Raw genomic sequence first — 22,169 nt, forward strand, 5'->3', positions numbered from 1 at the left:
AGCTATATAACGTCTAATGGCAAATATCCACCGCCGAAGTTCGGGAATCCACTTGTAAGGATCAACTTAAATACTCCCTTCATCTAGAAAAAAAATGCAATTCTACAATTCAAAAGTTGTAAAAAAATGTACTCACATGTAGCGTGGGTGCATATAGCAATTTAAATAGTGTTTACTTAAAAAAACCAATATCGGACTCTGTGCAATAGCAAAATTACCTTATCAAAATTTTACATGCGGCAGCTGCCCCGCTGCATCCTTCTGGTACCGCGACTGCGAGTCTTGGCGTGGGATCCGGGAGGGCGGTCCGCGAATAAAAGGTTGCCCCAACCCTAGCCCCCTCATTTTTCCCCTCCGCGTCTCTCCGGCCATCCCCCTCCATTCGGTCTTCGCCGGGCCCTTTGCCGGCGACGACCACCCACCAGGTATGCTCTCCCCTTCTCTTCCCTTCCTGCTGTGCGAAACGGAGCACCCAAAACCCTAATATAAGCAATTTGTATCCGGATCTGACCCACTTACAATATATTACCAAAACTAGCTTCGATTTTGTTTGCAAAAATTATCAAGTGTAGATGTGCACACCCATGTCCTATGCTGGGTCCGCCCCGGATTTCGTGTAGTCACGGTTTCAATTTGGAATTGTTGTCTGGTTCTTATCCCGTCTCAATTCGGTTTGGTTTTTCCGCGTAATTTGGATAAGCGCTGTTCTTTAGTGGGGTTGATGCGGATTTTTGTTTGCTTTTAGAGGATCCGAACCTTTCCATCGGTTTTGTCTGCTTGTTGTCTTGATGCAGTTTTTCTAGTTCTTGGTTCTGCGAGGTTTTAGACTTCTGGATCGGTCACTCTCTTTCAGGGAATGACGCATCACCATGAACAACAGCATGCATACCAATCCGGTGCGCCACCTGGCATGATGGGACAAGGTGGCGGCAGTAGCTTCCCTCAGTCCTCCAGCCCAATGCCCCCGGTCCAGGGTCAGATGAACCTGCCACTATCCGGCGGACCACAAGGCATGGTTGGAGGTCAGGTGCACAACCAGGTTGCGATGCAGCAACAATACCTGAAGCTTGCGATGCAGCAGCAGCAGAAGGCGGCCCATGGGATGCTCCTCCAGCAGCAGGCCAAGATGAATATGCCGGGGTCATCATCAAGAGACCAAGATATGGTTAACAACCCTGCCAAGATGCAGGAGCTTATGGCCATTCAGGCACAGATGTTTAAGCGACAGGCTGAACATCTTCAGCATGCGGAAAAGCAGAAAGAGCATGAACAACCAAGCAGTAATGAGCAAAGAAGCGGTGATATGAGGCCTCCAATGCCTCCTCCCGGAGTCCCTGGACAGCAGTTGCCATCAGTGGGTATGATGAGGCCCATGCAGCCAATGCAAGGCCAGGTGGGCATGGGCAGCACCGGTGGTGGCCCATTAACACCGTTGCAGTTTCAAGCCATCCAAGCCTGGGCAAAGGAGAACAATTTTGACCTGTCCAATCCTGCAAACATGAGTGCAATTTCTCAACTCCTGCCGATCTGGCAGTCAAGTAGGATGGCAGCTGTGCAGAAGCAGAATGAGGCAAGTATGGCTGCGCAGCAGCAAGCAACACCCTCGCAAGTGAACAGTGATACCCCAGGGCGTGGTAATGTTCCCAATCAGGGTGCCCCATTGAAGCCCGGTCAACCCCTTCCCCCAAGCTCAGTTTCTGGTGGAGAAGAGGCTAAGGTAATGAATTCGAGCAACCTGCAGTTGCAACAACAGTTATCTGCCCATAGCAGGGATGGCTCAAATGAAAGGGCCGTGAGGGCTCCTATGACAGTGGGCAATGGTGCACAGATGATGCATATCCCGCAAAGCTCTGGACATGTGAATAAAGTTCCCGAGCAATCCAATCCAAAAACTGTGCTCGCAAATTCAGAAGCGATGCAGATGCAGCATGCGAGACAGATGCAGCAGCTTAACCAAGCAGGTGCCCCCACAGCATCCTCTGGCGAAGCAGGAGGATCACAGCCCCCAACTCCAAGTGCTCGGCCGCAAACAGGGCAAACGGGTTTCACAAAAAATCAACTTCATGTACTCAAAGCTCAGATATTAGCTTTTCGGCGTTTAAAGGTATGGGAAATATGAAACTTCAAGTCTATTTTGTTTTTGTTTATGAGATCCGACCCATAATTTGAAAATGTGGTTCGGCTGATCAATCTAACATCATTGCGGTTTTCATTTCCCTCCTTTGATTGCTTTCCTTTATCAGCGTGGTGATCGTACACTACCGCCAGAAGTTCTTGAATTAATTGTGTCTGGGCGGGCTCCTGATTCACAAGGGCAGCAGATTTCTGGACCTCAGCCAACGCATAACCGTGAAGGGCCTGGTGTAAGCAGCGCTGATGAACATGGAAAGCACATGGAGAGTGGTGATAAAGCTCCTGAAAAACCTCCATTGTTGAAGGGACCCTGCTTACCGAAGGTGGAGGTTTCTGCATCAGATGACAAAGCTAGTTCCGTGAGTGGTCCTGGTCCCATGCAAGTAATGAAAGCTTCACCAAAAGAGTCTCTTAAAATTGGACCAGTTTCAGTACCAGAGCATAGTAACACTACTGTGATTAAATCTGAGCAGGATCTAGAGCGGGGTATCCAGAGAACTCCCGGGAGAAGCGATTACAATGCTGAGAGGGGTAAATCTTTACCGGCAGAAAGTAGTTCAGCAGATGCTGAGCAAGCAAAAAGGGCTGGCTCCACAAGCAGTGCCCCAGCTCCAAGGGATGTTCCAAGAAAATACCATGGTCCGCTATTCGATTTCCCGTCCTTCACTAGGAGGCATGATTCCTTGGGACCTGCAAATTACAACGGTAACCTGTCACTAGGTTATGATGTGAAAGATTTATTAGCTCAGGAAGGGATGATTGTTTTTGGTAAGAAACGTGAGGATAACTTAAAAAAGATTAGTGGTTTGCTTGCGATTAATCTAGAGAGGAAAAGAATCCGTCCCGATCTTGTCTTGAGGCTACAGATTGAAGAAAAGAAGCTCAAACTCCTAGAACATCAGGCTCGCCTAAGGGATGAAGTTGAGCATGAGCAACAAGAAATAATGGCAATGCCAGATAGGATATACAGAAAATTTGTCAGACAATGTGAACGTCAACGTGTTGAGCTTGTTAGACAGGTTCAGCAGATGCAGAAAGCCTCAAGAGAGAAGCAGCTGAAATCCATTTTCCAGTGGCGCAAGAAGCTTTTGGAGGCACATTGGGCCATTCGTGATGCTCGAATAACTCGTAATAGAGGGGTGGCCAAGTACCATGAAAGGATGTTGCGCGAATTCTCGAAGAGGAAAGATGATGATAGGACAAAAAGGATGGAGGCGTTGAAAAACAATGACGTGGAGAGATACCGTCAAATACTGTTGGAACAACAGACTAGTGTTCCTGGTGATGCGGCTCAAAGGTATAATGTTCTATCTTCTTTCCTGACCCAGACTGAAGAGTACCTTTATAAGCTTGGAGGAAAAATAACTGCTGCCAAGAGTCAGCAGCAAGTAGAAGAAGCAGCAAATGCTGCTGCTGCAGCTGCACGGGCACAGGTACTTTGACTCTCTTTGCTTTGGATTAATGAAACTGGCTTGTCCCCAACCCCCTCCCGCTTTGGTTTTGTATCATTTGATAACGAAGGTTTCTGTAGACAGTAGCTCAAGCATTCGTGGTTTAACATCATGTATGCCTTGGTGCTGCATGTAACCAGGTTCCTTGTTGCTAATCCTATGCATGAATATGCTGCTTTGTTTAACAGGGTCTATCTGAGGAAGAAGTGAAGGCTGCTGCACAATGTGCTGGTCAGGAGGTTATGATAAGGAACACATTCTCTGAGATGAATGCACCAAGGGATAATGCATCTGTTAACAAGTAAGAAGCAAGTAAATTGATAATGTAGTTGTATTGGAAAAAGTTTCCAAGTTGCTATTTCTTAACTTTAGATATGCACCTGGAGTAAATTTCAGTTGCATTTTTGGAGCCTGCATTTTTTCCGTTTGGTATTTGAGGTAGAGGTTGTGGGATCAACAGGGGCTTCAAAACATACTTTTCACTCTTAATAAGGTTGTGTACTTCTTGCGTACTTTTAGGTACTATACTTTGGCTCATGCTGTGAGTGAGAGAGTTACAAAGCAGCCATCGCTGTTGCGAGCAGGAACTTTAAGGGACTACCAACTGGTGGGATGTCTACTTTTATATGAAGCAATATTCATTTCATTGTAATTATGTCCTGTCACAGGAGATCTTAGAATTCATTTTGTTGGTTATTCAGGTGGGCCTACAGTGGATGCTTTCTTTGTACAATAATAAGTTGAATGGTATTTTGGCTGATGAGATGGGTCTTGGCAAGACTGTGCAGGTGTGTAGCATCCCTTTCTTAATCTTGTTCCGGTTTGCTTCCTGTACTCTTGTCATATCGCGATATTTTTCTTACCATTAATGCTCCCTCTTTTCATTCGATCCAATGCTGCTAGTTTATTTGTATGGCTGCACTATTTGTTATAACAGGTTATGGCATTGATCGCATACCTGATGGAGTTTAAAGGGAATTATGGCCCACATCTCATAATAGTGCCAAATGCTGTCTTGGTCAATTGGAAGGTGTGTCTTTAATGTCATTTCATGCTTTGAGGAGTTATTTTTTTGTTTCCATTTTTTGATAAAGTATTTGTTATAGAAACTTACATTTTGCTGCGATGCCTGTTCTTGGTTCAGAGTGAACTGCTAAATTGGCTGCCATCTGCATCTTGCATCTTTTATGTTGGTGCAAAGGACCAAAGGCAGAAGCTGTTCTCTCAAGTAAGCTGTCCTTTTTTTCCAGTAGCTTTTCATATGTCAGGCCTGCACTTACCTTGCAAATTTTATTCTAGCAAATTTGCTGGTACTTTGTTTGTTCTGAACAAAAACAATCAATTCCGTTTACTCGGCCCTGCCATCCTTGTTTGAAAACATTATAGGAGATAGGCTATAATCATGCACTATTTGATTTTGAAGGAACCACATGCAATGCTTGCCTTTTATTGGTTTTGTTTTGATGCCAACTGTATCCATCCTAAATAAAAATATACAAATTATTTGGAATAAATTAAATTATGCTGTACACGATGCTTTTTTACTTTTCTAGGTCGGTGTACATCGGTCCATGTAAAGGTGCATGTTTTGTACAGGGGTACTGTTTTCTTCGTTTAGTGGCTGCTGTTACCAGTTGACCCCTGTTATTTCTTTACTGAAAGTCATGCTTGCCGCATTCTGTTGTTTTGCATTGACAAGATATTTTGTAGCAAATACATGTGGATGGATTTTCTTGTATTTAGTTCTTGTAGATATTCTACTTCTAATTTTTGACTCGTCTTGCAGGAGGTTTTGGCCATGAAGTTTAATGTTCTTGTGACAACATATGAATTTGTTATGTTTGACCGTTCCAAGCTTTCGAGGATTGATTGGAAGTACATTATAATTGACGAGGCACAACGTATGAAGGACAGGGACTCAGTCTTGGCTCGTGATCTTGATCGCTATCGTTGCCAACGACGCCTCCTTCTCACTGGTACTCCTCTACAGGTAAACCAAATAAATGTGTATTGCTATTGTTGCCACTATAGCTTTACTATCATATGATAGTTTGAGGGAGCCTCTTCTTTTTTAGTGATGATAGGAGCCCCATTTCTTTTTTGCCAGTGTAGCTATTTTATCACCCTTTTTTGCTGTATACTTTTATTGTCATTATTTTTAATGCCATTGGAAATTGATTACAGAATGATCTCAAGGAGCTCTGGTCCCTCTTGAATCTGTTGCTTCCAGAAGTATTTGACAGTAGTAAGGCATTCCAAGATTGGTTCTCTAAGCCATTTCAGAGGGATGGTCCGACACACAGTGCAGAAGAAGATGATTGGCTTGAGACGGAGAAGAAAGTAATAATCATTCACAGATTGCATCAGATTTTGGAACCTTTCATGCTACGTAGGCGTCTGGAAGATGTTGAAGGCTCACTTCCACGAAAGGTGCTATCCTTTTCTCGGTTGTTACTCATTGGTCAATTTGTTCGGTAAGTTTGAAAATTATTAATCCAGCATGTTGTTGCAGGATTCCATTGTTTTGAGGTGCAGAATGTCTGCGGTTCAAGGAGCTATATATGATTGGATCAAATCTACCGGTACTATTAGAGTTGATCCTGAAGATGAGAAAAAGCGTGCACAAAGGAATCCCATGTATCAGTCCAAGACATACAAGAATCTCAACAACAAGTGCATGGAGCTAAGAAAAGTTTGTAACCATCCTCTTCTGTCATATCCATTCTTGAATCATGGGAAAGATTTTATGATCAGATCTTGTGGGAAGTTATGGAATCTTGATAGAATTTTAATTAAGCTTCATAAGGCAGGCCATCGTGTTCTCCTTTTTAGCACAATGACGAAACTTCTTGACATCATGGAAGACTATTTGCAATGGAGACGACTTGTTTACAGGCGCATTGATGGAACAACAAGCTTGGAAGATCGAGAGTCAGCGATCGTTGACTTCAACAGGCCTGGTTCTGATTGTTTTATATTCTTGCTTAGTATTCGTGCTGCCGGTAGGGGTCTCAATCTTCAGAGCGCAGACACTGTTGTAATATATGACCCTGATCCAAATCCACAAAATGAAGAGCAAGCAGTTGCTAGGGCCCATCGTATAGGGCAGACTAGGGAGGTAAAGGTTATTTACATGGAGGCTGTTGTCGATAACATATCAAGTTATCAGAAAGAGGATGAGTTGAGAAATGGTGGGAGTGGAGATTTGGAGGATGATCTTGCTGGGAAAGACAGGTACATGGGATCAATTGAAAGTCTCATCCGCAACAATATCCAACAATACAAAATTGATATGGCGGATGAGGTCATTAATGCTGGTCGTTTTGATCAAAGAACAACCCATGAGGAAAGGCGGATGACTTTGGAGACACTCCTGCATGATGATGAGAGATACCAAGAAACTGTCCATGATGTGCCTTCATTACAGGAAGTGAACCGAATGATTGCTAGGACTGAACGTGAAGTTGAACTTTTTGACCAGATGGATGAAGACTTTGATTGGACGGGGGATATGATGAAACATCATCAGGTTCCAAAGTGGCTCCGTGCAAGCTCCACTGAAGTAGATGCTGTTGTGGCAAGTCTATCCAAAAAACCATTGAGGAATATGTCGTCTGGTGGCATTGCTTTAGACACTAATGATACACCTGAGAAGAGAAGGGGGCGGCCAAAGGGTACTGGCAAGTACTCCATCTACAGGGAGATTGACGACGAAGATCTTGAAGAATCTGATGAAGATTCTGAGGAGAGGAATACCACACCCCTGCCTGAAGATGGGGAAATAGAGGAATTCGAAGATGAAGAGGACAATGATGATTCGGTACCTGATAACAAGGATGAATCAGAGGAAGAAGAGCCAATCAATGATGATGGGTACAATTTTACCGATGGATTAAAAAGCAGAAGAACTAATAGGATTGAAGAAGCTGGTTCCACGGGCTCTTCTTCTGGAAGCAGGAGATTACCACCACCTGCGCCTTCCTCATCTTCAAAAAAATTGCGGTCTCTATCTGCGTTAGATGCCCGCCCTGGTTCTTTGTCAAGGAGAACTGTATGTATTGACATATTGTTGTTATGTCTATTCTTTTTTGTTTGAATTTCTTTGTTAATTAACTAGATCCACATTATATCACGCTTTTTACTGATAATTTGCAGCCGGATGACCTTGAAGAAGGTGAGATTGCAATGTCAGGGGACTCACATATGGATCTCCAGCAGTCAGGGAGCTGGAATCATGAACGTGATGACGGTGAGGATGAACAGGTCTTGCAACCAAAAATAAAACGCAAACGTAGTATTCGTATTCGTCCGAGGCCTAATGCAGAAAAGCAGGAAGATAAATCTGGTGGAGAAGGGGTCTTCCCTCAACGTGGTACTCATCTTGCATTTCAAGGAGATGGTGGTTATAATTCACAATTTAAGTCTGACCTATATGCCTGTGCTTTTGCTGATCCAGCCGCCAGGCAGCAAGACGCGGTTCATCCTATAGTCAAACAGAAGCGCAACATGCCATCTAGGAAGGTTTCGCCTGCTGCTAGGGCAGGGAAATTGGCTTACTTGCCTGGATCTGGTGAAGGATCTGCTGAGCGCTCCAAGGAAAATCGGAGCAGTAAGGCCATTGACTCTGCTACTCCAGAGTTCCGTGGCACAAAGATGTCGGACAGTATGCAAAGAAAGGTATGCACACCAACTTAACCTCTTTGTGCAATGCTGCATTTGAGGTGATTTGGTCTATTTACTGTTCTTCAAAAGGATATCAAACATGATTCTCTGAATTCTTTGTAGAATTGAAATGCTTTATCATCTGAATGCACCATTGTTGCAAAAATAGTTTTAGCTTTTGAACATTGCGGTTGCTAGTGGTGGATGTTTTTTTTCCTGGTTAGCTCCTTACATGTGGAATTTGGAATTAGAATTAGCATTATTTTGTGGCCCGTCTTATCTGGGATTCTCTTTGTTCCTTTGACTTGTCATATGGATCATTATGTTTTACCCTGTTGTTATCTCATATGGCTCAACTAACGCTGTTCTTGACTTGGATTCCTGCAGTGCAAAAATGTGATAAGCAAGCTTTGGAGGAGGATTGACAAAGAGGGTCATCAAATCATACCTAATATATCTTCTTGGTGGCGGAGGAATGAAAATTCCTCATTCAGAGGTCCAGCTGGTAGCACCCTTGACCTACAGAAAGTTGAACAGCGAGTTGATGGATTTGAGTATAGCGCTGTAACTGAGTTCATAGTGGACATGCAGCAGATGTTGAAGAGTGTGGTTCAGCATTTCAGCTATAGGCATGAGGTAGTCCTACTGTTTTGCATCAAACGTGGCTGTATCTATTGTATTATCATCCATGCTTCGACCAGTTCTGAACTTTTGGCTGGTGTTGTAGCCTAATAGAATATTTATTTGCTCCAATTGAATGCAGGTCCGGATAGAAGCTGAGACCCTCCATAACTTATTTTTCAACATAATGAAGATCGCGTTCCCAGACTCAGACTTCAGCGAAGCTAAGAATGCGATGTCATTTTCGAATCCTGGAGGAGCTTCAAGCGGTGCTGCTGGACCGTCGACAAAGCACGCTGCTTTGGGTCATAAACGTCGTGCCAGCACCAGTGAAGCAGAGCAACTTGGTTCGGGACATAGCAGGCATAATCAGCCTAGTGAGGTTCCTAGCCGACCCCACAGTTCCAGATCAGAGAGAGACTCGAGGCATTCTGGATCCGGCAGCAGGGATCAGCTCCCAGATGGTGCTGGGTTGTTGCACCCGAGCGACATGTTCATTGTTAAGAAGAAAAGGCAAGAACGGGGAAGGAGCAGCATTGGGTCTCCGTCTAGCTCAGGGCGAGCTGGACCGCTCTCGCCAACCAACCCTGGGCGGCCAGGCCCGGTGCCCTCACCCAGAGGTGCCAGGACGCCATTTCAAAGGGATGCACATCCATCTCATCAGTCAATGCATTCCACTGGATGGGTTGCGCATTCGGATCAAGGGGGGAGTTCCTCGGCACCCGGCATTGGAGATATCCAGTGGGCCAAGCCAGCCAAGCGACTAAGGACAGACAGCGGCAAGAGGCGGCCGAGCCATTTGTGAGGATTCTTGCATGTTGGTGTACATTCTCTGGCGTCCTCTATTGGCCTACCTGTGAAGCGTGGACTCCATTGGTGGGGGCTTATTCGCGTCATTTCGGCACCCTGTTGAGTTCATCCTTTTCATATATGACCGCCATGCTGGGCTTTTGTTGTTGACATGTTGTGGGCATGAAGAAATGTGGGAGGGCTATTATTCTTGTATGTTAAGTTCATCATTCTGTAAAGGGTAAACTCTTATGGTGGTGCAACTAGAAAATGCATTCGCGTAGCATTGAAAATAGAGGCCCAGCTGGCCTTGGTAATAAAATTAGCTATTTATTCCCTTATTTTGTGGCACTAGTATTTGAGTGAATTCTGCGAATTTGGTATCATCGCATCAGGGGCAAACCAGCAAGCTTGTTGCGTCTGACTATTTGTGTACAGAACGCCCATTATTTCATTCTTGGCATTTGGCACATTGTATCATTAGTGGCTCTGGGCGCGTTTGGTTCTAGGCTGGTGTTAGAGCAACTTCAAGAGTTTTTAAAAATTCTTCCCCAAAACTATGTATTGGAGTTTTTCTAAATTTTTTTCCTTCAAAATTATATCATCCCACAACAGTTCACCAATACTAACCTTCTCAATATTTTAAATCAAGCCACGTTAGCATGATGGGCCCTTAGTTGGGCTGGATTATTCTGGTGGTTAGTTGGGCTGGATTATTCTGGTTAACCACGTTCCCTTCCTTGTTACGCACCGCCCCTCCTCTTCTTTCCCACACCGCTCCCTCCATTTCCACCAAAACAAGCTTCGCCGGCTGGCCAAATTCGTTGGACTTCGGCATCCCTGTTCAATAGCTGCCGGCGGCAGCTCCGTCAAGTACGCCTTCTTCCGCTCGCGCGCCTGCTGCGTCAAGACGCGGTTCTGCAACAGGCGCTTCAACCGGTTCTGCTCCTTGTCCTCCGCAGTGAGCCCGCGATTCTTCCTCGCCGCCGGCGGCTGCCCCTGTGCCCCCGTGACCACCACCAGCCGCCTCTGCTTGCCGTCCTCCTTGGGGCGCTCATCCGCGCCCGCGTCCGACGAGGCCGACACCGACACGCCGCCCATCTTCGGCACCCGCCGTATCTCCTTCCCCCTTTTCATTGTTGTCGTCCTCCGCCACCTCGCTCGCCCAGCTCGCCACCGACGCTCGCCTCCTTGCCACGCCGGTGCCAACCCCCTGCTCCGTCGTCGGTTCAAGGCCTGGATCTTTGGCCCTGAGGCGCTGTTGCGGTTGCGTGGGGGTTCAGAGCCAGTGCGGGAGTTGCTATGATTCACTGGGGGTGCTACGGGGAATGCTCTACCTCAAGCTACCGACGTGGGATTTAGGGTACGGTCCAGGGGTGGCACGGCAGGGATCCGGTGGTGGCAGGGCCTGAGGTGGCGCGAGTGGGTGATCCGGTGGGAGCTGGCCATGGCGGCGGTGTCTGCCGCGATGGAGCAGGAGGCGGAAACCACCTGCCTGCAGAGCTTCGAGCTCCACGAGAGCGAGTCGGTAAGCCTACCAACGTGCTGGTTCAGCTCGAAGGCAATTGGGGATGAAACCGGACGCGCCCATGTATGCGGGGTGATGGAGGTGTTTTTGGCATCCGCCAATTTTTACGGGAAGGATAGGGGAGTTGTTGAAGGTAAGTTTTTTTTCCTCCAAATAAAATTTGGGACAATTTTAAGGAGCTTTTGGAGTTGCTCTTAGCCGAGCCAAATTTTGACGTCCCCTCAAATTTTGGCTGCTCTTTGCGCATGCTAAATTTGGGTCGGCCCATGAAAATTTGGCAGCGTGCCTCTGGTGAACAAATTGTTGGCTCCGATTTGACCGGGCTGCCAAAAGCTCCCCTACAGGTGACGTGTCAGCCTGCTATTACATGCATGTGCATTGAAATTTTTAGATTATCAATCTTCAAATGCTAATATCTACTGCACGGTATATTCAATTTGAATTTTATTTTCAGCATTATACTCATAATTTTATCTACAAAATATGATTCCACATGTGTATATGTCAATGAAGAAAAAAATAATAACATGTGGACCCTACACGTCATACTCACATTGTATAGTATTTTGGTAAACGTTTTAGGATTTTGGCTTGACCACCGTCTAAACATATCCAATATGACCAAATTTTGGCCATGCCCTGATTTGGCTGGCCAATCTCGAGCTTGGCTAACTAGGGTCACAATCCAAACTTGCCCTCTGCGTGAAGCTACGGCGGAGCCGTGGCAATGGCATAGACAAGGTAGATGATACCTACATTGCGTGCATCATGGTGTATTCTGGTGTATGAGCATAGGTTCTGTTAATTCAGTCGTCCCAACTGTAAGGTATCTCTAAAATTCACTCTCCATATCTCTACTTGAGAGTCATCCGACATTCGCTCTTTATATCTCTTACGTCTCCAATAGAATCTCTAATTCTCGCTTCTCTATATCAGCCCTTTAGAGAGCTAGGGACCTTCTTCATCATTGGAGAGTGAGGCTAATGATTTTGAAGAGCGAAAACGGAGAAGTTGTTGGAGGAGGATTTTTCCTCAAATTCTCTAAAGATAGAGACGGAGAGCTAAATAGAGATGCTTGTAGGCTGGGCCTACATGGACACGCTCGAAACTCAATTAAACATACTCCCTCCAATCAGTTAAACATGACATTGTCACATTGTGGGGGAAAAGTTATTTTTAGTGATTTGTTGTCTGAAACGTCAACTAAATATATAGATGACTGGCAGTAGTAAATGCTAGGGGCATCATCCTGAATGTAGGGGCAATTCTAACGTTTTTCTAGCACAAATGAAACAGAAAAAAGAAGGTAACCTTAGAAATTTTGCGGAGATATGAATTCTGGCTGACTCGCATCTGTGTTTTCTATCTTTTTAACGGGAAATGGGCCTAAATACTTTGACGTAGGCCTAAACTACAATAGGTCGAATTAGATATACTAAAGCGGCGGGCTTTGGAGCTCAAACGTGGCTCCACATGGGACCCACGTAATGTTCATGTGGGACCTAGATATTGTTAGTGGAATCCATGTGGGATCCACGTATTGTTCATGTGGGATCCACCAATTGTTCAGGTGGGACCCATGGGGACACAAACTATCCAGGATCACATCTATTCAAGTGGGATCCGCGCATATTGGTGGTGAGACCCACGGTTCTATTGAGTGGGTCCCATGATTAAAAAATTATGTTTTTCCCATTATTTGAAAGTATAAAATATATTTAATTATTTTTTATATATAAAACTAATAACTAAACTTTGTATACAACATTCACACATGGTAACTCTACTACCTTTTGCACTGCCTTTAATTCATAAACTTGCAAATTATAATTGAATTATTCATTCATGCTAATTTTATCATTTACCTCTACAAAACCAATAATCAATGTCAACTATATCTACTAACACCTAAAATTTTTTAATGAATTTCTATTTATCTGTACCTCTATACCAAAATGTTTGGGATTGGCACGTTCTCAGATTCTGAGCTACTATGCCAATTTAATGTAGCTTTTGGATTTAATTCAATACATTGTTATGATGTTGTTTTGAGCATAGTAGAGGACAATATTTTTTTTTCATTAATACGTTAGGTTAATCTTTTTTACCGGCACGCATAGCGCGCCAACCTGGCTAGTTATTTCGAAGCGCAAAAGCACATCCGACGAATCCGGAGGATCCACTCAGGCCTCGTTCGTTTCATCAGGATTGGATTCTAGCCAGGATTACTTCCAGGTCCGGTTTGAGTGATTCCACCCGTGTCACTCAATCCGGCCAGGATTCATTCCAGGGGTGAGGAGGTATGGTTTCAATCCAGGCCATTTAATGTAGAAGGATTCCAATCCAGCCACTTCAAACCACCCGAAATGGATCTCCTTCCGAGCCAATCCGGTGAAAACGAAAGTGTGGGTCCCAGCGGACAGCGCCGCGTGCGGCCCAAGCAAAGCGAGGCGGAACCCGCCGAAGAGCCCTCGTCGTCGGTGGGGGTGGGTCCACGCACGCAGGCGGTGGTGCCCATGGCGTCGTGGCTGCTGCTCCCCCTCCCCTCCTTCCCCTGGCTTCCCCCTCCGCCACCGCCCGGATCCTCCTCCGGCGGCCGCGGCGGAGGGGGCGGGGGCGGAGACGGCGGCGACTGGAGGCCCAACGTCGTCGCGGCCTTCGCCGGCGCGCAGGTCGGCAGCGCCCTCCGCCGCCGCTTCGCGGGCCTCCTCCGCTCGCCGGTGCTGTTTTTTTTTTTGCTTCGCCTTGCGTTCCATTTCGTTCCTCTTCTTAGCTACTGTGTGAGCCCGAGAGGGAACACTAACCGCGTTCAGATAGCCTGTGATTCGTGTGTTGTTTCTTGGAGCGCTTTGAGTTTTGATTCCTTGAGTCCTTGTTATTGATTGGATGACAAATTATCATGCTTGATCGAATAACTTAATCTGAAGTGAATTATGCATCTAGGAGGTGCGACATCTTGAAGCCTTGCCGAACATGGGTGACATTTGTTTTGGGGGATCACACTCATTTGCAACACACCCAATTCTTGGCGCGTTGGGGAATGTGTTCCCTGCGTCATATGTTTGCAGCTTCACTCTATTCAATGGGAATGGGTCAGGTGGGACATACATCGGCAAAGGAAAGGTGCTGTCTAGACGACCTCGCAGAATTGATTCGAAGAAGAGGCTGTGGACTAATGTTCTTCTTGCTATTAATGTCCTGTAAGTTGATGTTCAATTTAAGTTTGTGTGTTTATTTTCTGATGGATATTAGCTCCATTCAATCATTTGTTCTTTAACACAATTTCCTCTTATCGAAGGGCTTATATCGCTCAGGTAGCATCACAAGGAAAGCTTCTTATGTGGGGAGCCAAGGTTTGTGTCCCATTTGGAATTTCTAGTTCAGTTATATGCTGTTTATTTGTGACCTAATACAGTTACGACCATGGTGTATGATGAAAGATCAACAGTCTGATTGATAGAGGACAATTTTGGCGTTTGGCAACATCATCTCTCCTTCACGCAAATGTCACTCACCTTGCTGTATGTTTTCGTTCAATTGAGTTAATATTTTATAGGAGTTTTTTCTAGCTAATTTCCTACCTGTTAACATAATGATGCAGTTCAATTGTTTCTCTTTAAACTCAATTGGGCCCATGGTGGAAATGCTAAGTGGTCCTAGAAGATTTATTGCTGTTTATATCAGTTCAGCGCTGGCAGGTGTTTGTCCTTAACTCTTCTTGATGATCTATGCTGTAGTACCCTGGTCTTAGTTATTACTGTTCATAACAACTTCTTGGAACTCTAAATAGGTTCACTGATGAGTTATCGCTGTTGTGAGTCACCTGCTGTTGGTGCGTCAGGTGCCATTTTTGGATTGGTACGTCTACTTTTCTGCTAATAAATACACTCACAGAAATATTTTGTGTACTTAGCCCATTATCCAGTGCCAAAATCATATTAATCCTACAGTGTGGCATGATTCAGCAATGTGAAACTGAAAACTGAGTGTTCACTTGTAAATGGTTGGTATATCATTTCCTTTTAGTCCTCAGAATTGTACATCTCGATTCTTGACTGAACAGGCCTGAAACATAATTGATTTTGTAACTTGTACTTCTGCACTTTAGTCTTTTCTTGCCTATGATTACCACATTTGTATTTTTGTGAAATAAAGAGTCTCAGCCTTGTCCTATTGGGAATCAAAAAATCACTGATACAACTTCTCAACATGAGAGTGATTTAACTTCATCATGCGATTTGATCTGCATGATCAGGTTGGCGCCCATGCAGTTTATATGTGGAGGCATAGAAGTTATTTTGGCAATGCAAGGGAAAGTTTAGAGCATATCGGGCGTGTGGTTGTCTTGAATATGGTACTGCTCCACTTTTCCCTCATATTTTCTTTGGAAATATTTCACTGCTTTTCTAGAAAGCATGTACAGTTTGTTATAAGCTACTTGCTGGGGTTACCAGCTCACATTACATGTTCCGAATACTACCTAGTTTTATTTTGCTTTTGTTTCTGTTTGCCTAGTTGCCTTATTATGTCCCTTTTCGTTTGATAGGGTATGGGCCTCCTTTCAAGGGGAATTGATAACTGGGGTCATGTAAGTCTCCTGATTTTTTACGCAGTTGATTCTACAGTGACTCGATGTAGCTCATTGATTTCACTTGAATAATCACAGCTGGGAGGCTTGCTAGGGGGAGTTGCTGTGGCATGGTTCCTAGGTCCGGCATGGCAATATCAGTATGTGGGAAAGGATGGCAGAGTGGTTTTCAAAGACAGGGCTCCAGTCCTCCGGCTAATAAAGGGGTAGGCTTAGGCTTCTGTTATTTTGTATTTGGGGAGAAACATAGGGAAGAGAAAAGTAAAAGAGGGTGAAGATTCATTCAACGCACCAAGAAGAGCTAATTCCTTAGGAAACATACAAGGAGCCTGTTGCCCGTGTTCGGATCATTAGATTGTCAATATTCAATGCTGTGGCAGGTTATGGTTAATCAATCGCATAACATTTTATTAGGTGTTAGTGTTACCAGCGGCTGACAAACACACATTGTTCTTTCTGTTCCTGCCTATGATTCTCGATGTAAGTTCTGCCTATGATTCTCTTGAGGTCACTAGGTTCTTTCTGTTCCTGTACTACAAGAAATGGTCAAACCTGTAAAATTGTTCTCAGTGATCCACTAACATACTCCCTCCGTTTCTGTTTATAAGGTGCACACGTATATCAAGATTCAAAGTTTATAATCTTTGACCAATAATTTAACCAATAATTTTTTATTTTTTAATGTAAATTTGACATGGTTGGATTCATAATCAAATGCACTCTCCAATGATTATAAATTATAACTATAAGATAAGATAAATGAATGGTCAAAATCTATTTTGGGAGACCGTGCTATGTTATATCACGCCTTATAAACAGGAATAGCACCACGCCTTATAAACAGGAACGGAGGGAGTACTTTATTAATACATGATGTTTGTGACATAAATTTGCCGTTCTTAGTTTCATATTCGAAAACACTTTATGGTTACGCTTTGGTATCATACGAATGCAATATTAATTGAGTAGTTATTGGTCAAAGCCGACTGAGGGAGTGTCTGTTCTGGGAAAAAAACGCAAGTTTTGTAGTCGTTCTAATCATGCACAGATGGGAAGAGCTCACTGGGTGCACCAACAGGTAATTCAATTGACAAAGCACATGTTATAATTTTTTTTTGTGACAAAGCACAGGTAATGTGCACCACAATACGCATCTATGCCGGGGATGATAACGTTTTCTTCTCTTTTTTTGTTTTCCAAAGTCCAAACAACAAAAAACTAAATACCCACATGAGTAAAAGTTCGACACACAACTGAACGTAAGAAATCTCGTAGCGAAGTTGGATGTTGTATTATGCTCAACATGATACAAAGAAGAGTTATGTTGCAGCGCGTGGCACCAGTAATAGGAGTCTCCTTACATTCTCCTCTACCATAAGCTCCCAGCCCTTCGGTGTGAGAACTCAAAACTTGGTGTCCTACATTCTCCTCTACCATAAGCTCTCAATCCTTTGGTGAGAACTTAAAAGTTGGTAGAGGCATAGGGCAGCCACCTTCGTGGCATAATACCCTGGTTAATTAGCATGATATGAACCTATATCTACAGTCAATCTGACATCAGAAGCTTTACAATTCTTCATATGGTTTAGTTGCCAATAAACAAAGCCCTTCGTGGCATAGGGCAGCCACCTTCATATCATAGCCCATGATCGCAACTCATGGTAATACTTGAAGCAGCAAAATTGCAGGCACTGTGACTCTGTCTTCTGGCTGGATTTTCCTGATGATGCATGACCAACAGTCCAAGCAACCCAGATATCCAGTTAAGCATAACTTCAAGTATGAAGGAGAGCTGGATGTTAAGACACAAGTAAGATCTATTTGTTCAAGAAATTACATAAGAAAGATTGTGGACTGAAAGCAAACTGAAGCAGCAGAGATACAAGGGAAAAATAACTGGCCATTCTCATTCAACTAGCACTAACAGAGTTTTCAAATCTTAGATTATCTCAATGCAAGGGCACGTAAAAGGCAAGTGGAGCAAAATGAAACTAAATGTCCAATCATGATTGCTGATCGATCAACATGTTAGTAGTACCAGTAGCATGGTGACCAAGAGGCATGCTGTGTGCAATAAAGGCAGCAAAATATTATTAAAAGAACTGACAGGGGTGCAGTAGAAATTGATTATCGCAACTAATTCTACTCACTATGTATCTAAAGAGATCCTGTTTCTGAATAGATGGCGTTAAGGACAAGCTAATTAGTATGTTTTTGAACTAATTAGCTTGTTCTAAACGTCATATATACATTTAAAAATGGAGGGAGTAAATGTAAAATAAATTGTTGCAACCAACTTATAACATTTTAAACCAACCAAAGCCTCCACCCACTGAATAGAATTCTAATTACTACAGAGATGAAGTATTAAGAAAACTTACTATACGGTGATGGAGCTATTGAAGGGACATTAGATGCTTTGCTGTTCTGCTTCTTCCTTGGGGGTACCGAATGATGAAACACCGAGGGTGAAGGTACTGGCATCATTGGAGAAGTGGGTCTAGGGACTGTTTTTGGAAAACGATTGGGGTTTGGAGGGGAAGGAACAGCAGATGGCTTTGGCGAATGCATAAATGGGGGTAGCTTAGGGTCTCTACCAATGCAAGGAGGTTTTACAATTGGACTACCAGCTGGAGGAAAGCGATTACATCTAAAACATGGAAAGCAAGGGTATCTGCTCCGTGAAGGGGGCAAAGCCTGAGGAGGGTGGTTCGGGTTCATATATGTCGGAGGTGAAGGGTGGGGGTTGTTCCCAAAAGGTGACAAGGATGGTGGCATACTTGGAATAGGTGATTGTGATGGTGATGGAGATGGAGATGGAGAAGGCGAAGGAGATGGACTAGGAGATAAATCAGAGATCTTGTGTTGTAGGTATGATGACAGCTGAACACCCTTTACTTTACCAAATACAGAGTGATTAAGGCCAAGATTACCTACATCAGGTTCTGTGATTAGCTGAGCTAGTTGTTTCAATCTATCTGGTAAAAGATTACTGCTTCCATCTAACACCAATGCATCAATAGTTGCTGGAGCTTCAATTGAAGAACCAATCTCATTCCTGAACTGCAAATATATTTTCTGCAAGGATTTGACAAACAATGAGCATAAGATTGGAACAACAAAGCTAAATATGGCACTACAATCTCGACAAGCACCTAAATCAATAATACCTCATATGACCTCAAGTTTAATCCAAGTTTCAGCTGATCCTTTAGCTCCGTAAGATTACCCAGGATCTGATAAATGGAGTTGTTCAACACAAAGTTGAATAGGGGGTATGTATCCGCCCATGGAGAACCAGGCTGTGAAGGTATGACAGTAATTCCTCCAGGGAACCTCATCAGTTCAAAGGAAGATGGATGCCCAAAAAGTGATGGTGTTAAGGATAGGTTCACATGCTGGAGCATCATCTCTATCAAGGATGATTTTAGCACACTTAGGGCTGGCAAACTTATCGCAGCATCTTTTGGATAAGGAAGGACACCAAAAACAACATTTGTGGAGTATTTAGAGGTTAAGGGCTGCATTGAAACAATGGAAATCTGCACAAGAAAATATCTGAATTAACCATCACTGAAAGCAAAAAGAAATTTGAGTACAAGGGAGGGAAGCATCAGGCACCTTGCTATTAGGTACACCAATCTCTTCAAATATGTCATTCCCTAGTTTGTCTATGTGAGAAGTAAGGAATGACACTGGCTTTTCCAAAGTGAAACCAACTTTGATTTCAGCTGAAATAGAAAAGATACTCCTCATCAACAAATCCATCATAGCACCACATCAACATGTGACTGCTAATGTAATGCTATAAAGGTGGAAAAATACACGATAACAGTTTTTCAGAAAAAAGAAAGAGTCTGCACAAGTTCTAGTGAAAATAGTGCAAAAACAGCAAAGATAAATGAAACATTATGCTTAAGTTATCTAATGAAACAGTGAAATAGGAAGTAAACAAACATCCCAGCAAGAAAAACACGAATGAAAATGGCTTGAGAACAAATGAGCTTTCTGTCAAAATCGCTACGGATTTCTGCTGATGGGGACATAAATAAGTTTTAAAAGTCATGAGTAAGTTATAATAACAGGGCCAACAAGTCCAAAGGACTGGATCAGCCACTCAGCAGTTCAAACAATTACTAGCAGTAAGATGCAAAGGTATAAACCAAAAACAGCTAGTTTATTAAAGATTACTGGAGGAAATATTGGCCTAAATGCAAATAGTGGGAACGGAGTGACACGTGCTAAAGTTCCTCTATGTCAAACATTAGACAAAGAACCCTGAATACATCATAAGATTAGATTCACCTGCAAACATGCGAAGGTGATACTTTAACTACGTCTACTAGAGTATTAAGGGTTCCCAAAAATGCTGGCTGAGGCAGTGTGGGTTTTATTATATGTGAGCTTGATATCTTATGCTTCTCAAATCTTTTTCTCGAACATGTATGCTTCTCAAATCTTGCTGACATGAATGATAGGGTTTGAGAATCAAGACTTAGGATGTTTAAGTCTCTTCAAATAGGTTGGAAGTATCCAAACATCACAATGTTGAGATGAAGCATTGACATGTTTGTTATGAACTAAGATCCATTCAGCTTAGATATCATGTGACCAAGTATCAAAATAATACATCTAAAATGATATGTACTCAGCAATTCAATCTAGAGCCCTAACCAGAGACAATTAAATGATGTAAATTAAAATCTCCATCTTATGAAGTAGCAGTATAATCCCTAAATTCAAGACTCATGTTGTAACAGAAATCACACGTCTAAAGCGATAAACACTACTCTCAAAATCTTCACACTGCAGTACCAGAAAATGGATGAAAAAAAACATTTACAGTCACATGATATACACAGAGATGGGAAGATAGTCATCTTCTGTATTGCGTGATCCCTGATCTAACTTCATCAGGGAGATGTGGTAATAACATAGGATACTTTCTCAAACTTTGGGACCTAACAGAATTCTATGGAATCTAAAAAACAACTTCTATCCAAACAGATCCACTTCAATGACGTTTTTCAGTATTCACATAAACTTTGAATCAAAATTTACAAGCAAAGTAACCTCGAGATTCCATTTCTCGGCATAATTTAGAACTTAAAAGTTTCAATATGGATGAGCACAGAACTAACCAGGCACACTCCCTCACAATCGCACCCTGGAGCATGACGAAATTGACTAGGAAATCGGGCGAATTATAGCTCAACGAAAGCGGAATCGAAGAATCGAGCATCCAGGCCGCGATCTCGAAGCACTAATTTACCAACCCATCCCATCGATCCGCCTCCTCACTAGACCTAAAACCGAGCTCCCAATTTCCTAGCCGCCTCAACTAAACCCACGAATCCCCAAACCTCCGCACCAACCGCGATCCGAACTCAAAGTCGCAAAGAGTCCGAGAAACTTACCGGCGAGCACGTCGGGGTCGTCGGAGACGTACCCCTCGTGGCGCGAGGGCACGAGCAGGAACAGCGCCGGGACGAGCACCCCCGCGGCGAGCAGGAGCACGAACACGCACCGGAACGACACCGCCCGCCCGATCGCGCCGCAGCCTCCCACGCAGCCTCCGCCCCCGCCCCCGCCGCCCGCGATCCCGAGGCCCCCCGCGCCGCCGAGCTCCACATCGACGGGCTTCCCCATTCCGAGCGCATCTGACTGGCTCGCCTCACGGCTCAACCCGACGCCCCCCTCTCTCCTCTCCACCGCCGCGTGGCCCTCGCTCGCAACCGGACCCCGCGCCTGCGATCTCGCGGCCCGCGATGGCGGCGGCGCTGCCCGGGTCCTTCGCTTGAGCTTCCGCTTCTGCTCCCCCGGCCGGTGAGACTGACCAACAACTGTCGGTTGAGTCGGGGACGCTCCTCGCGTTTGGGTTTATTCGCTTTTTTTCCCCTTTATTCCTGCACAGCTGAGCCGCTCGGCCGAGGCGGGGTCTCGCTGTCAGTGACACGGTCTCGGCCAAATATGCGGGTGGGATCTCGCATTTCCGCCTCGGCTTTTTTTCGCTTGCTTAGCGCGTAATCCAGGCGGCATTTCCGCAGGAAATATTCGTGCTCGTCTCGTTCGTGCGTCGGGCTCAGTGGCGCCTTTCCTTCCGTCTTTCCAACCATTCGACCAACCACGAGGGGAAATCCCACCGCTCCGAGCCAGCGCGCCGCGCATGTGAGGACATGTGGCTCGCCAGGGCGCCTGCCAATTTTGCTTCATTTTCAAATTCGATAAAAAATGGGGTCACTTGTCAACTGGGAGGGTTCGTGCTCGTTGTACTGAGCCGGTTGGTGCACCTGGCTGCTGGTGCTCTTTTCTTAAAAAAAAACTGGGTTTCGACTTTCGAGCTACCTGGCTTGTCAAGCCTGATTAGTTTTTGGGGTTTGGGGTTTTTCTGGGATAT

At 44.4% G+C, this 22,169-nt stretch overlaps 4 protein-coding genes across 6 annotated transcripts; 2 read left to right on the forward strand and 2 right to left on the reverse strand.

The window, feature by feature from the left end:
• The first annotated feature begins 268 nt into the window (after positions 1–268).
• On the forward strand, positions 269–10,000 carry LOC101753457 (ATP-dependent helicase BRM). The gene is given in 16 exon segments (XM_022824189.1): positions 269–425; positions 854–2,104; positions 2,244–3,566; positions 3,773–3,885; positions 4,104–4,191; positions 4,286–4,372; positions 4,522–4,614; positions 4,729–4,812; positions 5,371–5,574; positions 5,769–6,014; positions 6,097–7,635; positions 7,740–7,956; positions 8,041–8,261; positions 8,634–8,882; positions 9,010–9,641; positions 9,643–10,000. Coding segments are annotated over 15 exon segments (6,429 nt in total). The 5' UTR covers positions 269–425; positions 854–856; the 3' UTR covers positions 9,728–10,000.
• A 355-nt stretch (positions 10,001–10,355) lies between these two features.
• Positions 10,356–10,757, reverse strand: LOC101765500 (transcription factor HY5-like). The gene has a single exon (XM_004959445.1). It carries the CDS (start codon positions 10,755–10,757, stop codon positions 10,356–10,358), a length of 402 nt encoding a protein of 133 aa, XP_004959502.1.
• Positions 10,758–13,592: 2,835 nt separating this feature from the next.
• On the forward strand, positions 13,593–16,376 carry LOC101754532 (RHOMBOID-like protein 10, chloroplastic). Of its 2 annotated transcripts, none has more exons than XM_004956942.3 (9): positions 13,593–13,904; positions 14,128–14,384; positions 14,483–14,537; positions 14,625–14,705; positions 14,786–14,882; positions 14,975–15,042; positions 15,440–15,538; positions 15,731–15,772; positions 15,851–16,376. In XM_004956942.3, exons 1-9 carry the CDS (start codon positions 13,701–13,703, stop codon positions 15,980–15,982), a joined length of 1,035 nt encoding a protein of 344 aa, XP_004956999.1. In that variant the 5' UTR covers positions 13,593–13,700; the 3' UTR covers positions 15,983–16,376. The 2 variants fall into 2 exon arrangements, with proteins under 2 accessions (XP_004956999.1, XP_012699670.1); XM_012844216.2 differs by having other exon boundaries at positions 13,593–13,856.
• Positions 16,377–17,026: 650 nt separating this feature from the next.
• Positions 17,027–21,648, reverse strand: LOC101754938. Of its 2 annotated transcripts, none has more exons than XM_022824463.1 (5): positions 21,190–21,648; positions 19,394–19,503; positions 18,943–19,314; positions 18,154–18,850; positions 17,027–17,545 (listed from the first exon to the last, which is right to left on the reverse strand). In XM_022824463.1, the coding sequence occupies exons 1-5, from the start codon at positions 21,419–21,421 to the stop codon at positions 17,409–17,411; spliced, it is 1,548 nt and encodes a 515-aa protein (XP_022680198.1). In that variant the 5' UTR covers positions 21,422–21,648; the 3' UTR covers positions 17,027–17,408. The 2 variants fall into 2 exon arrangements, with proteins under 2 accessions (XP_022680198.1, XP_004957000.1); XM_004956943.3 differs by having other exon boundaries at positions 17,027–17,564; positions 21,190–21,645.
• Positions 21,649–22,169: the final 521 nt, after the last annotated feature.

The sequence above is a fragment of the Setaria italica genome, chromosome II (genome assembly GCF_000263155.2).
Source record: "Setaria italica strain Yugu1 chromosome II, Setaria_italica_v2.0, whole genome shotgun sequence".
Taxonomy (NCBI): domain Eukaryota; kingdom Viridiplantae; phylum Streptophyta; class Magnoliopsida; order Poales; family Poaceae; genus Setaria; species Setaria italica.

Bases quoted from the DNA above. Each gene is read 5' to 3' on its own strand.
- LOC101765500 (XM_004959445.1), bottom strand. From the start codon at position 10,757: ATGGGCGGCGTGTCGGTGTCGGCCTCGTCGGACGCGGGCGCGGATGAG.
- LOC101754532 (XM_004956942.3), top strand. From the start codon at position 13,701: ATGGCGTCGTGGCTGCTGCTCCCCCTCCCCTCCTTCCCCTGGCTTCCC. The intron at 13,905-14,127 runs GTGCTGTTTTTT...TTATGCATCTAG, and splicing joins CGGGCCTCCTCCGCTCGCCG to GAGGTGCGACATCTTGAAGC. The intron at 14,883-14,974 runs GTGTTTGTCCTT...AACTCTAAATAG, and splicing joins TATCAGTTCAGCGCTGGCAG to GTTCACTGATGAGTTATCGC.
- LOC101754938 (XM_022824463.1), bottom strand. From the start codon at position 21,421: ATGGGGAAGCCCGTCGATGTGGAGCTCGGCGGCGCGGGGGGCCTCGGG. The intron at 18,851-18,942 runs GTATTATTGATT...AAATCCTTGCAG, and splicing joins TAAACTTGAGGTCATATGAG to AAAATATATTTGCAGTTCAG. The intron at 17,546-18,153 runs GTAAGTTTTCTT...TCATACTTGAAG, and splicing joins AATAGCTCCATCACCGTATA to TTATGCTTAACTGGATATCT.